The sequence below is a fragment of the Lynx rufus genome, unplaced genomic scaffold (assembly GCF_022079265.1).
Source record: "Lynx rufus isolate CCGP_SWC_20201006 ecotype Redwood Valley unplaced genomic scaffold, mLynRuf1.p SCAF_18, whole genome shotgun sequence".
NCBI lineage: Eukaryota > Metazoa > Chordata > Mammalia > Carnivora > Felidae > Lynx > Lynx rufus.
In genome coordinates this window covers 276,678-293,874 of record NW_025814832.1, presented here as the reverse complement: position 1 = coordinate 293,874, position 17,197 = coordinate 276,678, and the positions used below count along the sequence as shown (strand labels likewise).

The following is a 17,197-nucleotide window of genomic DNA, read 5'->3' as shown; positions in this document are numbered from 1 at the left end:
TTTGGGACAGAGAGAGACAGAGCATGAACAGGGGAGGGGCAGAGAGAGAGGGAGACACAGAATCGGAAACAGGCTCCAGGCTCTGAGCCATCAGCCCAGAGCCTGACGCGGGGCTCAAACTCACAGACCGCGAGATCGTGACCTGGCTGAAGTCGGACGCTTAACCGACTGCGCCACCCAGGCGCCCCACATCTCCCCATTCTTAAATAGGACATGCCCACTCCCCTCTGTGCCCCTGCTATGCAGTTCTCTCTGCTTGACATACTCTCTCCCATCCATCCCTCAAGCCTGGCCGATGAACTCCTACTTATCCTTAAGGACCCTGGTCACAAATGGTCTCCTCTGGGAAGCCTCCCTTCAGTCTCTGACAGCCCTGTGCCACCCCAGCCTTAGCCAGCACTGCACTGTATCTGCCTGCTTAGGTTCCTGTCCCTTCTGCTACACTGAGATTCTCGAGGTCACATTTGGGTCTTTGTCAATCTCCTGGCGTCTAGCTGGCGCTTAGTAGGTACTCATATATGAAAGAAGCAAGTGGAAAAAAAAAGAAGTAAATGAATGAGTAAATAAGTGAATTCCAGGGATAGAGGCTAAGCTAACATCCTCCCTCCTGAGCTCTCATCACCTTTGAGCCCTCACAGTAAACCCACCCTTCCTCATCCACAGGACGCATGACATGACAGACTATTCTTCAAGCAGCTGGACATAAATCTCTTCCTTCCTACATCTCTTGAGGCCCTGCGGAAAGGTTAAGCTTGACTAATAACTCAGCAGAAGAGATACAGAGAACACCCAAGGCGCAGCTCCACTTGAACAACCTGGTGCAAACCCAGCGAAATCGGCCACCACTCCCTTCCCTTGTCCAATCCGGGCGGTTCTGGCCCCTCCCACAGTCCACACCACGCCCCCAAACGAAACTGATTGGCAGATCAGCGCTGACTGATAGGACTGCTAAGAGCTAGCTCAGCCCGGGCTCTACCCTTCCGGTGCCCGCCCCCCCCCCCCCCCCCCCCCGGCCCCCCGGCCCCCGTTCCAAGGGGCAAGCAGACCCTCGCTCACAGTACTCAAGGCCCAAGATGATGTCCCGCAAGTAGAGGCGAGCTTGCTCTTCGGGGAAGGGCTTGTCGCTGGGCACCTCCATGACTGGCCTACAGAAAGGGAGGGGAGGAGGGGTGTTCAGCTGAATCATAATGAGTAAAAGCAGACAGCTGGTAGGGAGACAGGGGCTGGGCCATTTAGGCCCCTCAGGACTTCCCGGGAGCCCTCTATGCTCAAACACCTCCCCAGAACTCAAGACATTAGCTTTTTCTCCCATATAATGAAACATTGAAAACACATAGACACAGATATCCCCTTACAATCATTATAATTTCAAATTAGCTTTATCTTAATTTCTGATTGGCTTGGTATTCCTTCTACTAAGTACTTCTCTATAACCAAACTGTTGCAAAGATGCCATTTACCGCAGTGTTTTTCAAACTGTAGGTCCAGACGTAATAGAGGGTCATGAAATTAATTTAGTGGTTGGCTAATGCTTTTTTAAAAATTTCTAATGAAGTAGAATTTATCAGAGTACATCATATGTGATAAAGACATGTAATGTTTTGTAAAACTTTGGTTTCAATTACAGAGATGGATGACAATGTAAAACTTATATTTCTTACTTCGATGAAGGTCAAAAACGTTTGAAAAGCTCTGAGTCTTAAAGGCATACTACTCCCAGCCCCCTACTCCCCGCAGAGAGGCAATCACAAGCCATACCCTGTATTTAAGGTCTTGACAGTTAGGGCCTATGGTCCACCCAGGCCTATGCCCACTACCCCAAGTCTGCTGCTTTGCTAATACTGTGAGAAGGCCAAATAGAGCAGACATGAATTAGACTCACTGTGTGACCTTGGGCAAGCCACTTACCCCCTCTGAACCTCAGCTTCCCCTCTTGTAAATGGGAGCAAATGGAGTCCCACCCACCCAACTCATAAACTTGTAAAGCTGAAAGAACTCTTTGTGACTTGAATCCAGGTGAGAGCCCCATCTCTACATATTTGCTTGAGAAACACTCCTTTCTTCTCCCACTCCTCCCTCAAAATCTTTCCAGTTCTTCAAGACCTGGCTCAAAACCCACCCCCTCTTCCAGAGAACTCTCTGAATATTCCAGCCTCACTGACCCCCAACAGACTTCAAAGAATTGCCCTATTTGTCTCTCATTTCCCCCCAGATCAGAGCTCCCCAAGGGCAGGGCCTGGGTCTCCACTTTCTCCTAGAGTAGCTGACCCTGGGACTAAGAGCACAGGGAGGGAAAAGAAGGCCTGGATTAGACTTGACCTGCCTAATTGGGATGGGGAACTCACCCCTTTCTCAGGAGGTCAAACACTGAAAGAAAAGAAAAGAAAAGTAAAGTAAGTTAAGATGCAGCCAGGCTTGTAAAGCAGGTGATGCCAAGGTCCCTCCCTGTTCTGGAAGGTAGGAGAGGGTCAGGCATCCAGGCATACTTGAGGGATGGATGGGACAAGGGTCCCAGGGTATCAGAGGAAATAAATGGGTGAAAGTATGGTCTACTTTGGTCTACTATGGATCTGCCTCATCCTGATTCACCATGGATTCCTTTCTTGGGAAGGAGGTGGGTAACTGAGGCTTGCAGAAGGGGCAGGAATTTCCCTGAGGGTCACAGCAGATAGGCAAGTAGGACAGGGAGTGAAGACTAAAGCCTTGACCTTAATTTCTAAGCCCAGTGTTTTTTCTGTCCCGTTTCTGGAGGGCCTCTAAACTCATGAATCAGGCACCGTGAACTTAAATAATAACAACATTAATAACAATCTTGTATATAATGACTCATTTACTCCTCATATCAACCCTATGAGTTAGATATATTATCCCCCATTTTACAGGTGAGGAAACTGAGGCACAGAGCTATCATACAGGGTCTGGGAACCCATATCACATAGCCTGCTTCGTGCACGTTCTTGATCCACTGTCTCTCTGATCAGTGGAGTGGGAGCTTGGGAATATTTATTGAATCTATGTGGGTATTCTAAGTTTGGATTGGCAGGGCTGGGCAAGGGAATCCAGGGCTTGAGAACATGCTCATACAGCCCATTTGAAGGTCACATGTGTCCCTGGGGAGCCCTTGGACTGACCCTAGGTAAGCTGCTTTGGGAAGAGCTGGGTCACTCACCTAAATAGAGATTGTCCTCAGCTGGGTCATCCAAAACCTAGTCAGAGGGAACAGACATGGTGGTAGGGCCTGAGGACCCCCAGTATGCTGTGCAGCCTCCCTAGACAATGGAGCAGGAACGGTGTAGGCCCCAGACAGATGAGACCTCGAAAATCACTGACCCCCAACCCTGGCCCACCAAGTGATATCCAGCTGTTCTCTCCTCCTGCCATGACTGGGGGATCACTTCTTGCTTCTGGGCAGCCCCTTATCCTCACTGAGACCTTGAGAATATTGCAGACCAGCCTGAACTGAACCCTAAAGCCTCCCTATAGCTGCCACCCCAAGTCTAGCTCTGTCTTTGGAGGCCTTAGCCACAGATACTTTGGGAGGAGTATCTGGTGGGAACCCTAGGTCTGTGCTGAGTGTCCCCAAGCACCACAGGTTGCTTCACAGGACTTGAGTTCCCACCCACTCACCACTGCCTCCTACCTCAATCAGCTTGACCACATTCACATGGTCCAACTTCTTCAAGATGGCAATCTCCTGGTACACTCGCTCCAGCGGCAGCAGCTGCTTGGCTGGTCCTCCTTGGGTAGCTTGGGACCCCCTTGGGGGAGGGCGACCTGTGACCAGGAAGGGGAGTCGAGCCTCTATTGCAGGAGGCTGGGCCTCACCTTGGCCCCACAACCAGCCTCAAGCAAGAATCTTGCAATGGTCTTGTCCCCAACCCACCAAACACATCCCCACTACCAGGCCTTTGCTCATGCTTTCCCCACCTCTACCCCCAGTCCTAACAAAAAATAGTGAGGGACTGAGGTGTCCTCCTCTTCTGCCCCCAAGCAAGGAGCTCCCAAGCATAGGACCCAATAGATACATACGTGGAAAGCCATACTGCTTCAGTAACTTCTTTTTGGAAAGAACTTTCATTGCCTGAGGAGGGAGGGGTAGAAATGTCATTTGTGTGCAGCCACCAGGAGCTAGAACAGGCTGGTTACATGTGGATGGAGGTCCAATCACCAGTGGGTGACTGCCACCAGAACTGAAAGTATGGCCTAGGTGTGGTTAAGCTGGGTTAGGAGGTGGCCATATCTGAGTCTAAGCCTTACCCTGTTTCCCCAACAAGCCTTTCTGGAGCTCTCCTCTCAGAAGGTCCAGCCTCTGCTTGCATATTCTCAAGAAGCTTACTCCTTTTGCATTCCCTTAGGGACAGGAGCCCACTCCCTCTAGAGGCAGCCTTGTCCTCTGTCTTCCCAGCACAGCCACTGCCCACCTCCCAGGCTTCTGGGGCCTGGCTGGGGCAACACCTCCCTCCCATCCCCAGACTCACATAGTGCCTGTCTTCACTTTCGTTGTAGGCCAGTCTCACCACGCCGTAGGCACCCTGGAAATAGGCACCGGTCAGCCCTGCCTGTTCAGGGCAACCTCCTCCAGGACTAGCTCAGGGAATGGGGAGCCTGAACAGCTCCGGCTCCCTCCCCCCTCATCCCATCTCCACCCCCACCAGCTGGCCACCGGCAGGCATACATTTCAGGCAGACAGAAAGAGGACTGCTGTTCCTGGTAATTGCCTCTGCTTGGCTCAATGCAGCTCTATGCTGCCTCAGACCCTCTTTGTCTTCCATCAAAAACTAAGGAATCAGGAATGGAGAATCATTTCCCACCCCACCTTAGGTATTTCCTAGAGGACAAAACTGTCTTCATTTCTAAGCTGGGGCCTTCCCGGCTCTGCCTTACATTCCCAGGGAGAAAGAACTGCCAAGCAGAGGATCCTGATAGGCTGCCTACCCAAAGCCTCAAGAGAACAGTCCCCACTGCCTGTCCCAGTCCTACCTTGCCAATCTCACTCTGTAGCTTGTATTGGTTCAGCTGCACACAGTCCTGGGGAGGGGAGGGGGGGAGGGGAAAGGGAAGCATCAGGTGAAGCTTAATCCAGAGGCAGTATTGATCCCACCTCAGCAGCCTGTTCAGGGCCCAATCCTGGCTCTGGGCCCCTCAATCCCAGACCCCCCCCCCCCAACTCATCAAGCTTTCATGTTTGGATGGGGAAACTTGGTGGTCTCTATGCCACAAAAAAGGACAAGAGGGCTTGCACACTCATGTCTGCAAACATGAATGGTGAGCCATGGCTGTACTTTACTCCCTAGGAAGTGGTGAAGGAAAAATACACTGATTCCTGCCTGGATGCTGGGGTCTGGGAGACCTAAATCTGTGAGAAATGCATAAGTAAGTATTTCTAGAAGTAGCTGAATGCAAGGTCTTGGCTGCATGGACAAGAAAGATGAAGAAAGCCTTGGGGACACGAGACCACAGCCCTGGCTCAGGCATAAGAAGCTCAGCCTCTGCAATCGGTAGATTGCTCGGTACTAGGGTTCACTGTCAGATCTAAGTGGAAAACAGAGCCAGTGGGATAGAGGGGCAGAAGTAAGAACAGAGACTGGAAGCATGCTGGCAGCTTCTGAGTCAGAGGAGACTCTAAGAAGCAGGATTAGAAGTGGGGGCTAAAGCTAGGTTTGACTTGTGGTGGGGAGGGTGGACATACTATCGATCTTCAAATTTCTAAGAGAACTTCTTGGGGGACAAGGGGAGGGCCTATTTCTGAGGCCTGGCCTAGGGATAGGAATGGTGGGACTTAACAGTGATTGGCTCAGAAGGAGCTCCCTGGTGGGAAGAGCCATATTGTGAGGTAGCAGGCTCCTCAACTCTGGGGGTATGCAAAGCAAAGGCTAAACAGCTGTGCAGCAGGGGCACGGAAAGAAAAATATCTTCCTTTAGGACTATTAAAAGCTTGTGAGCACCCCCTAGCTCTGCCCCACCAACCTCTGTATCTGAGATAGCCACATGGTGGGACTCAATGGTGGGCCTCCGCCAGACCCGTGGGGAGATGTGGCTGGCAGGCCCTGTGGCATAAGGCCCAGCCTGGGCCCCCAGGCAGCTTCCTGCTGGCCGCTCTTGCAGGGAGAACTTCCTGGCTGAAAGGCTGGGCCGGGCTAGTGGGGGTCTTGAAGCACCACCAGGGATCACAGAGGCAGCTCTGGTCCTTGGCGGAGGGTCCACACCATTCCTGGCAGGCTCTGGACCACCACCTGCCTCCTCCAAGTGGGCCACATCAATGGCTGCCACTCGCTCCACCAACTCTGCCCGAGGGTCCTGGCAGCAGACTGCTGGGCCCCCTTCCATTGCCACAGTTAAGGGGGTCCTCTGTGCAGCCTTACTGGGAACCTGAAAAAAGAGGACAGAGAAGGCTTCAATCCTGAGCATGGACTAAGGAGGTCAGATTTCCAGGCCCTTTGGTCCCACCTTCATGACTTTGCCCTCCCTGTTCCCCCTGCCTGAGTTGCCAGCATCCGAAGTCAGGTCTGCCCCTGCTAACTGAAGGAGTTCCAGGAACTCATCTGGCTCTGCTGCACAGCAGCCCTCTAGACCTCAGTATCCCCATTGGTGAAATGGGCATAGTCACATCTGCCTTGCTGGCTTCACAGGGAAGCAGGGAGAATCCGAGATTCTGGAGGCAGGACAGACTGACATGGGCAGAATACTGGAGGCCGAGCAGCAATGGGAGAAACAGAGTCCTGGGTCAGCTCAGGCCCCTTCCAGCAGACAGTCCAGTGAGTCACCAGCCCCACCCTGGACTGCAGAGCATTCCAGTGCTGCTGCCTGGAAGCTGAGCTGGGCACTGGTAATGCAAAGGCCTCCCTGATACTCCAAACCAGTCACTTACCCTCCAGGAAGGCCTCTCCAGGACCACAGAGCGAGTTTCCCATCCCCCATTACTCCCTTCCCTGCCTCAGCAGAGCCTGAAGCCTAGGAGAGGGTCCTTTAGGGGAGGGGCTGCTGCTTTGGTGGCTGTCAAGAGAGAATTCACTAAACTAAAAGGTCACTCCCGGGGTGCCTGGGTGGCTCAGTTGATTAAGTGTCCAACTTTGGCCCAGGTCATCATCTCACAGTTTGTGAGTTCGAGCCCCACTTGGGGCTCTGTGCTAACAGTGAGGAGCCTACTTGGGATTCTCTCTCTCTGCCCCTTCCTTGCTCATGTGCACACACTCTCTTTTTCTCTCTCTCTCAAAAATAAATATTTAAAAGGTCACTCCTTATTTTTCCTGGTTTTTCCTTCCAGTTTATTTGAGTGCCCCAAATATTTGTCACAGCTACTCAGACTGAGATGTTCTCCGTGGCCTGACCTTACACCCACCCTGACCCCACTACATTCTGAGCCCCAAACCAGGCTCGGGGCCAAAGGCTGACCCCAGCTTGAACCCCAAACTAACCTCTAACCCAGCCCTCACCTTCTACCACAACCCTGGGCTGAACCCTGACCCCAGGCTAAACCCTGACCCTCAGACTGGGCCTCCATCTCTGATCTGCTCTAGGCTGAGCAGTGGCCCCACTCCAGCCCAGTGCCCTTCCCCCTTCCTGGGCCAGACTCAGCATCTTCTCAGGAAAAGGAAGTGAGTGGACTCCTGACCCTCTGCCCTTCCTGTTTGGTGGTAACCTCCTGTCTACCCACACAGTGACTTTAAGAACGTAAGTCACCCCTTGTGCCCCCATCATCTTGCTTTGAGAGATGTCAAGCAGGTAGGGCTCACTGGAGCCCACTGGCCACAGAGGAGCCTGGGCTGGGTTCTAATCCTGCCTGTCAGCCTACTGTGGGGTCCTGGGTGGGCTCCTTCCTGAGTCTGAGCCTCAGCCTCTCCATCTGTACCATGGACACAGGATCTTCCCAGATTCCCTAGGGCCAATCTTCCCAGATTGCCTAGAGATGGACTGTGGGCAAGGGTGTCATCCAGAAGCCCTGTGCTTGGTACGGTGCGCTGAATGAGTGGAAACCCAGAGGTGGTATCGCTGATGCTGACGTGCAGAAAGGAAGGGGGAAGGGAATCCAGACGGGCAATAGGAAAAGACATGAAGGCTGGACCTAGAGGAATGAGGAAGCAGTTGGTGAGCCCAGAGAATCAAGGATGCCTCCCTGGAAGAAGTGAGAGAATGAGTAGGACTGGAACATCAGGAAGGCCTCTCTGGAGGAGGTGAGGGAGGTGAGTAGGGATGAAGCGTTAAGGGGTCCTCCCTGGAAAAGATGAGAGGGAGAGTGTATGCAATTGAAGGAAGTATCAGGGAGGCTTCAGGAACCAGGCCACTTGTGGGAAGGAGGAAGCCAAGGATGAAAGGAGCCCTCCAAGCTTGGCTGGCCTAGCCCACTCCGTGTAGATGGCCCACTCTGTTGCCCGTCACCCTCACCCTGTAGGCCTCTTTCCTCCTACTAGAATATAAAGTCCATAGATGAGGGCTCTTGTCTGCCTCGTCTCCATGAGATCATCGGGATCTGCAGCAGTGCCTGGCACATGGTAGAAGCTCAATAAATGTGTGTTGAATGAATGAGGGGTAGCCATAGGGATCATTAGAGCGCTGTCCCCAGTCAGAAACGGGACCCCAACAAGCCCGGGGCCCCAGTCTCTCGTAGGGAATGAATCAATGTCAGGAGCTCTGGCCCTAGGTCTGCAGCCCCCTGAAGAGCAGCGGCCACAGGTGGCCCTGGCCCATAAAATTTGCATATGATTTCCCTGAGGCTGTTATCCCAGCAGGAAGCCAGCTTCCTCTAAAGCCCTTCCTTTTCTTTTCTGGAGGGGAAAGTGAGGTCCAGCAAGGGCCAGGGAAGGGCTCACACAGAAAGCCAAGGCAGAAGTCTTTCTGCTCCACCCTGGGGCCCTATTACCTGGTTAAGGGTCCAGGCTCTGATGCCAGGCTGCTGGCCCCATCTCTTCCTGGTCTGGGTCCACGGGCAGGTGACTTCACCTCTGTGCCCCAGTTTTCCTCATCTACAGAATGGGGCTAATAGCAGTCTCACCTCCCTGGGTAGTTGTGAGGCATAAACGTGTGAATCCTGTCCATACCGGTCTCAGAACTGAGCCTGTCACTGTGGAAGCTCCGTAAAAGTGAGTTGTTGTGCTGCTGTTGTTGTGATTGCCTAGGACACGCTGTGGCCCAGATGGATGTGCAGGCGGCACAAGGCGGCTATGAGGGCTGACGTCAGGCCCTCCACCCTCCCTCCTCCCTGGATCAAATTCAGGTGACTAAGCATGTCTGCGCAGGAGGCACTGGGGAGGCCCCAGGTTCCAGCCTCATGTCCGGGCAACGGCGCCTGGCACCTGAGGCTGTGCATCTGAGGGCATGTGTCCACACGTGAGAGAATGTGCGGCCACATGTGAGAGAACTTGTACGGGCAGGGATGTGGGCCGGGGTCATGTGTATGTCTGGCGTGGGTGGGGAGGGAGTCCACACATAGAAGCACATCTGCATGGAGATAGAACTCTACACAGGTGGATAAATGTGTTAACGTGCACTGGGTGCCTTTAGGTCCTCGTGTACGCGTGCTCCAGAATTGGGGTGGGGGGGGCGGTGGCTGCACGGGGACCATGGGAACCTGATCTTAGAAGGTCAAGTCTGAACTTCCCACACAGTCACCTGTCCACCAGGCTGGGTTGTGTGTCCTGGGCAGGCGCCACCCCTCTCTGAGGGGCCACCGAGGTCTCTCAAGGCCCTCCCCAAGCTGAGGCCTCAGTAGTGACTTGATTGCAACTGACTGTGGAGGCAAATGGGGGCTATGTGGGCAAATAGAAGGACAGACATGGGTGCCTGGGTGTCTCAGTTGTTAAGTGTCTGACTTAGGCTCAGGTCATGATCTCCCAGTTCGTGAATTTGAGCCCCATGTCGGTCTCTGTGCTGACAGTGCAGAGCCTGCTTGGGATTCTCTCTCTCCCCCTCTCGCTCTCTGCCCCTCCCCCACTTCTGTGTGAGCACAAGCACACACATGCTCGCTCGCTCTGTCTCTCTCTCAAAATAAATAAACTTAAAGCAAAACAAAACAAAAGGACAGACAGGCTAGGACCGAGGTCCAAGGCTCAGCAAGGACTCTATGGGCATGGAGAGTCCCCCAGGAACCAGCTTAGTCTGGTAGCCAAGAATGACTAGACTCAGGCCCTCTCTCACTGGGAAAAGCTACTGTAATCCTGTCCTCCCAGACTTGGGTCATGTTGCCTTGGAAAAGTCATTGAGACTCTTGGAGCCTCAGTTTCCTCATATGTGAATCAGACAAGAGGCTGCCATCCTGCCAACTCCCAGGGCTATAGAAGTAGATGAGATTGTGGCTAGAGAAGCAATTTGTGCCTGAGTGATATGGAGCTAAGATGTATCTACATGTAGAAGCCGCTGAGAGAGAGCCTTGATGTACAACGTACAACCCCATATCTGCCCCCTGGCTCCAGGAGGGCCTGGCACATAAACCCCTCAGGGATCCCCCCACCCCCAGGCATCTGGCTACTTCCAACATGCAGACCCTGGCCTCAGATGCCTCAGATGCCCTGGCTTCCTCCTCAGGATGTTCCCCGTCCACCTGAGTCTCTCAGACGAGACCCAGAGTACCAGAGAGCAGGCAGATCCCGCTTTTGTCCAAATGTTCGAGCAGCCCCTCTTGGGATGACTTCAGGCACCACTCAGACCTCACTGTGAGTTCTGGAAGGCTGCTGAGAATCTCAGGGCTAGGTTGAGCAGCTACCATGCAGGCAGAGAAGACACGGCCCTGGCCATCCAAACACCGTCCAGAAAGGAAAGCTGCAAGGAGGTGGTCAGGCCACCCAGGCCAGACTCAGAAGGTGGCCCTGACATCGCCAGGCTGCCTCACAGGAGCTGTGTTTATGCTCCTGACAAGTGTCTGGATGGCCCTGGCAACGGGTGCCCTCTGCAGTTCCTGCCTCCGCCCGGGATGACTCAGTCCTCCTTGAGGGAGGCCCAGGCATCTAGTGCCAAGTCATGCTTGAGGATGCCTACCGTGAGGATGTCCCCTCCCATCATCCCCGGAGAGGCCCCAAGCACCGAGGTGGGCCCTGCACCCAATTTCGCATGGCAACCCTCAGCGCTTCCTCAGCACATCTTGGCTGATGGTCTCCAGGCATCACCTTCTATCTCTGCCCCTCCTCATCTTCCACACCAGGTCTGCACCTCCAGCCCCACTCTTTCCAGCCAGCTGCCTCCTTTCTGCAATGTTCCTGGGCGTTTCAGACCCACAGAGTCCCCATTCCACTTGGCACTTCCCCCAAGTCTGCTCTTCCTCTGTGCCTGTCGCAGAGGTGGATGCCATCATCTTCCCAATTCTCCAGAAACCCGGGAGCCCTCCATATCACCCATCTTCTCCCTTTTGCTCATCCTTGCTCCCTTAGCCCCACACTTACTCTCTCCTCTGGCTGCACCACACCACTCGTGGCTTCCCAAACTGCAGACTCTGTTCCGCTGCCAGGGCTTTGTACAAGTTGTGCCTTCTGCCAGGAACACACCTCCCTCTATTTTGCTGCTGGAGGATAGCTCAGATATCTCCTCCTCCGGGAGCCCTCCTTCGTCTCCCCACTGCTGGGTGAGGTTACTAAGTCGGACCCCCTACAAAATCAGGATTTAGATCTCTGCTTTTCTTTCCCACTGCTTCTGCCACACAGTCTCCCCACCTCCAGGCTCATACCCTGAACCCACCCCAAGCCCTCCTCCACATCAGTCGCTAGAGGGAAGATTTCTAACATGTAAATATGGTCACAGTTCTCCCACACCTGGCCTTCCAGGAACTTGGAATCTGGAGGACAGAAGAGGAGGAGACCTAGCCTCATACTGGGGGCTCATAGGCTAGGGAACAGCCAGAGACACAGACTTCTGGGATCCAAATCCAGAGTCACTCATTCATGCAACAAATATTCAATAAGTACCTGCTATATATGTGTCCAGGGACTGTGCTAGGTGTTGGGAGATAAAGCAGTGAACCATAAAGTCCATGCTTTCATGCAGTTTAATTTCTAGTTAGGGCAAGAAGCAACAAACAAGAAAGGCAATAATTAACAGATGATATGTCAAGTGGTATGTGCAATGGAGAAAAATACAGTCATGTAAGGGGGATCAAGAGTGAGGGGCTGGGGGGGGTACTATTTACAGTGTGGTCAGAAAGGCCTTTCTGCAGGATTTGAGTAGAATCTGAAGAAAGTGAGGGAGCAAGCAGTGTGCACATCTGGGAAGGGCATTTCTGGCAGAGAAACCGGCCACTGCAAAGGCTGTGAGGTGGGATGGTGCTCGCACTGTCTGAGGAACAGCAAGAAGGCTAATGTTGCTGGACTGGGATTCTGCATGTGAGAGGTACCCAGGCGAGCAGAGTTACACCCAGAGGAGAGGGCCCAGTCATTTGCCGTGCCTGGTCCCAGGGATGGCTTCCTGGAGGAGGTGGCATGTAAGCTCTTCCATGACCACTGAGTAAGGATTTCAGAGGGGGAGTGGATGGAAGTTCTCACTATGCATGACAGAAAGCCATTTTCTGGCTGACACTCAGGGCTTGGCCTTGGAGGGGTTCGTGGACAGAGACCAGGAGGCCTCAAAAACCGGAAGATGCTTTTGAGCAGGGGAATGACTCAGTTGGATGAGGTTTAAAATGATCCCCCTGCCTGCTGTGGGTACTGAGGCGAAGGAGGAGGCAGAGGTCCCCAGAGTCTGTGGGCCTAGGACAGTCTGACACACAGTGGGTGTTCAATCTGTATCTGCCGAATGAGGAGTGAGGGCCGTGTGGGGGCCAGTGCATCCTCAAGGACACAAGCTGCGTGCTCCTCCCAACTCCCCAGCCCATTTGGCAGATATACAGCCGCATATGCACCCACCAAGACATAGTCCTGTGACCTGGGACACAACCTTTTCTACACACCTCTGTACCCTCAAGGCACACACAGACGCCTCCCCAGATAGGCGCACGCCGACGTCCACGTCCATGTGATCGGCCCTCACACACCACTCCATCCAGTCATGCACTCCCCTCACACACACACAGGCACACTCGTGTCCACGTGACACACACACCCACCTCCAAACACCACACACAGGTCCCTGCGCACGTGTGCACCCTTCCAGCCACCAGTTCTGTGCCTATCAGGCCCCTGAGGCCGCAGCGCCCGCTTTCGCCGCCCCCCTCCACCCCGCTCCATCCAGGGGAGGACTGCGCAGCTAAAGCCACCCGCCACATCTGTCCCATTCATCCACCCCCTCTCCGCCTCTCCCCAGCTCTTGCAGGAAGACTCGGCGGAGGGCCGTGTAGGAGGAGCACTCAGCGCAGATCCACACGTGGGTGCACAGATCTGGGCCCACTCCGCATAGATACGGCCTCCCACCCACAGCTGGGGCGGGGGTGGGTAGTGCGCCGGGTTATGAACGCAGTCCCGCAGACTAGAGCTGGGGAAGGGACGCAGACGGCGGGGCGCCCGCATAGATGCGGTCCCGGCTGCCGGCGCCGACAGAAGCAGGCTCCGGAAAGCACCCAGTAGATCCGGCCCCCCAAAAGGGGGAAGGATCCCCGCACCGATGCGGTCCCAGCTGCCCTCGTTAGACGCGGCCTCATAGACCGTCCCTCTTCCCTGCAGGCTCCGCCGAGCAGACGTTCAGGTGTTCGTCCCCTCCCGCTCCCTGCCCCTGGTCCCCTCCCCACCGACCCCTACCTCGGCGCCCGGCGACAGTCTCCGCGGCCCGGCGGGCGACCAGGCTCGCTCCCGCGGCTCGCGCCCCGCCCCACCCGCCTCGCCAGGGCTGGGATCGCGGAGCTCAGACTGCCGGCGCCGCTCCTCCAGACAGCTCTCCCTCCCTCGCTCGCCGCCGCGCCCGGCCCTCGCTCATTGGTCCGGCTCCGCCGCCCGCGGCGCCGCCCAATCAGTGCCGGGGACTCCTGCCCGGCTCCTGGAGGGGAGGGGCCACGGCGGGTAAGGGCTCAAGAGGGGCCCCTCCCCCTGCGGCGGGGCTGGACCTCCTCACGCCCGCGTCGCCCCAATTAAGGCCGCCTGGGCTCCCCCCAAATCCCTCCAAGCCGCGGTCTGGGCCTCTTAGCCGGGCCTGCGAGGTCCGAGTGCTTACCTCCCCAAACCTTTTGTCTCCTCCCGTCTCGGCCTGGCTGGGGCATGGGCGCTTCGCGGGTGGGGAGTTGGGGGTGGAGATGCGCGGTGCTTACTAGGTGAGGGGCAAAGTGAGATCCGCGACTGAGGGATGCGGCAGAGGTTGGGCGCCAGGGAAAAAGGCCAAGAATGGGAGACTCAGGACTTGAGCCTTCTGCTGGGTGGGGGGTAGGGGAAACGCGAAGTGGTTTATCACAGAGTGTTGGGGTCATAGTTGGATTCATGTTTGGGGAAGGGCTCTATGAACAGGCGGCAGGAATGGCCTAGCTGGAGCAGACGGGATGGAAAGAACTCAATAGGACGTCCTGACCTTCACAGGGGCAATTCCTGGGGATTCCGCCCACCCCCATACCTCTCCTCGGGATTGCTCACCAATTCTTGGTTCAATCATGCAAAGTTCCCTTGTGAATCCTCTAGCACCTCACCCCACCACCTGCCCAAAACAGAGCCCCATGTCACTCCCCCAAACCTGGCCTCTTGTGTCCCTGTCTCAGTCGGGAGCCAGAAAGCTGGGAGTCACCCTAGCCTACCCCTCCCGGCAACCAGTCCTGTTGACGCTGCCTCTTAAACATGGCTGGAAACCATCCACTTCTCACCCGCTCTCTGCCTCTATGTTAGCTCAGGCCACCATCTTGCTGCACCTGGATTGCTGCTGCAGCCTCTTCTTTGGCCTCCAGTCTCACTCCTCCGACTAGTCTTTCTCCATTCAGCTCCTGCTTAGGAATCTTCTGTGGCTCATTGGTATTCTGAGAATAGGTCTCAACAAGACCTCCATGACCTCAGTCCTAATCACCTGCCTGTCTAACTCCTTTCAGGGCTTGGTTCAATGTCCCTTCTGCCAGGAGCTCTTCCCTATGACCTCCTCACTGCCCAGCATGGCTTAGCAGCCCCTCCTAGGGACTGCCCTGTACTCAGCATTCGTTTACCTGCCTATTCCCCCTCTGGACAGGGTCTGTGTCTGATTCACCCAGCATACTGTCTGACACATCGTGAGCATGTAGGTGCTCAAAAGATGTTTGTCTAACGAATAATTAGATATGGCACTTGGGTTGGATATGTGAGAGTAGAGTTTAGGAAAGAGGGCTGGACCAGAAAGACACTTTTGGAAGTTGTCAGAAAAGACCCCTGATGGTAAGTAGAGCCATGGGAAAGGGTGAGATAACTCAGAGCAAATAAAGCAGATGCCAAGGACGGAGCAGTTGCTTTTAAGGGGGAAAGATTTCTGTACCAAGTAGGATCAGTTTTGACTTAGGTAACAGAAATCCCCATATAAGCCTCAGAGAAGATTGTCCAAGGCTAGTATGTCAGCTCTGTTCCACAAAGACCTTCCAGATGTGGCTCTTTCCACACCCTTTCCACTCCAGCAACCCCTTGGTATGACTCTCATCCTCATGGTTCAGGATAATGGCTAGAGCTCCAGTTGTCACATATGCATCCCTTGCAGTGGATGAAGACAAGGATGAAGAAGAGGGCAAAGGATCTGCACCAGCTCTCTTTTAAGGAAAGGTCCCAAAAGGTGTCACATGATACTTCCACTTTTATCCCATTAGCTAAAACAGTCACATGGCCAGACCCAGGTGCAAGAGGAGTCTGGGAAATGCAGTTTCCATTCTAGGCAGCCACATACCCAACTAAGAACCAAGGGTAGCATCACTGTAGACTAGATATCCAGGGACAACTAGTTGACCCCACTATTGAAAGAGAGGCTAGATGGAGAGGCAGAGCACTACTGGTGTGCCAGGCTCTGTGCTAGGCACCTTACATATCTTATCTTACCCCAACCTGAGTAGAGGCTATTATTATCCCTGCCTTGTAGAGGAGCTAGGAGAGTTAAGCAACTTGCCTAAGGACATACAGTGACCCTTGGCAAAGCTGCAATTGAAAACTGTCTTTTCTTTGTGTACTGGTCTGGCTGGAAATTCAGGAGAGGGTGGGTCCTAGGAGCTGTTGGAAGGAAATCTTTTAACAAAGGAGGGCTTGGTCAACAGTGTCAGAGGCTGACAGGCCAAGCAGGATACGGGCTGAAGTGTCTGCTTGGATTTGGCAGCAAGGACGCTGTTGGTAACTTTGCCAAGGGCATTTAGGAGAAGTGGGGGTGGCCGCTGGAGACCAGCTGCACAGGGTGGGATGCAGAAGGAAGTGTAGAAATGTGGGTCTTTCTGGAACAGTGGCAGTGAAGGGAGAGCACGCAGAGCTGCAGAAGAACAAGGGCCCAGAGGAGGCAGAAAGGAGGAGCAAATGCAGGTATTGGCAGAAAAGAGAGGCAGCCTCTACCGGGAGGCCTCTGGGCTAGACAGAAGGGTTGGATACAAAGGAGGAATCCTCTGCTCATTCAGGAGGGAAGAGGGCAGGAGTTGCAAAAGCAGGTAGGACTGGAGAAGGAACAGAGGGAAGAAGAAGGAATTCCTGTCTTGTAAAATCTGAGGGATGGTTCTTGGCTGGGGAAGAGGGTAGAAAGCCAAGGGCCTGAAGGACAGGGAAGGGGCTAGCCTGTGCCATCCAATATCATTCCTTACTGCCGCTAGCCATGTGTGGTGATTTAAAGTAATTAAAAGTGAATAAAATGAGAGGCTCCTGGGTCGCTCAGTCGGTTAAGTGTCCAAATCCTGATTTCGTCTCAGGTCATGACCTTATGGTTCGTGAGATCAAGCCCACGTCTGGCTTGCACTGACAGTGCAGAGCCTGCTTGGGATGTTCTCTCTCCCTCTCTCTCTGCACCTCCCCCTGCTTGCATGCTCACGCGCGCACTCAAAATAAATAAGTAAACTTAAAAAATAGTGAATACAATTAAAAATTAAGTTCCTTGGTTGTACTAGCCACGTTTTAAGTATCCCGTGGCCACACGTGGTTAGTGAATACTATTTTGGGCTGCACAGATAATGTTTCCATCATTGCTATTGGACAGCATGGGTCTAGATAGAGCACGGTGGTGGTGGGGGGGCGGGTTCCCAGAGATGCTGCCTGGCCATAAGTCTAGTGTGCAGGTCTTGTCACAGCAGAGCCCCTGGAGAATCCCTCCACACTGCCTCCATTCAAGACCTTCCTCCTCTCTTTGGGATTCTCTCAGACCTCCCTCCTGGGACAGCCAGCCCCATTCTTAT

The 17,197-nt window shown here is 54.1% G+C and overlaps 1 protein-coding gene across 1 annotated transcript in view; it reads right to left on the bottom strand.

The window, feature by feature from the left end:
* The window catches only part of CAMKK1 (calcium/calmodulin dependent protein kinase kinase 1), a 28,637-nt gene extending 14,864 nt beyond the window's left edge, over positions 1-13,773 (bottom strand). Inside the window, exons 1-9 of the mRNA XM_047080980.1 lie at positions 13,650-13,773; positions 5,968-6,369; positions 4,981-5,028; positions 4,479-4,532; positions 4,030-4,081; positions 3,641-3,774; positions 3,170-3,206; positions 2,346-2,367; positions 1,057-1,145 (exon numbers count right to left, since the gene is read on the bottom strand). Coding sequence (XP_046936936.1) covers positions 1,057-1,145; positions 2,346-2,367; positions 3,170-3,206; positions 3,641-3,774; positions 4,030-4,081; positions 4,479-4,532; positions 4,981-5,028; positions 5,968-6,327 — 796 coding nt within the window. The 5' untranslated portion in view covers positions 6,328-6,369; positions 13,650-13,773. The remainder of the gene's footprint in view (positions 1-1,056; positions 1,146-2,345; positions 2,368-3,169; positions 3,207-3,640; positions 3,775-4,029; positions 4,082-4,478; positions 4,533-4,980; positions 5,029-5,967; positions 6,370-13,649) is intronic.
* Between the last annotated feature and the right edge of the window lie 3,424 nt (positions 13,774-17,197).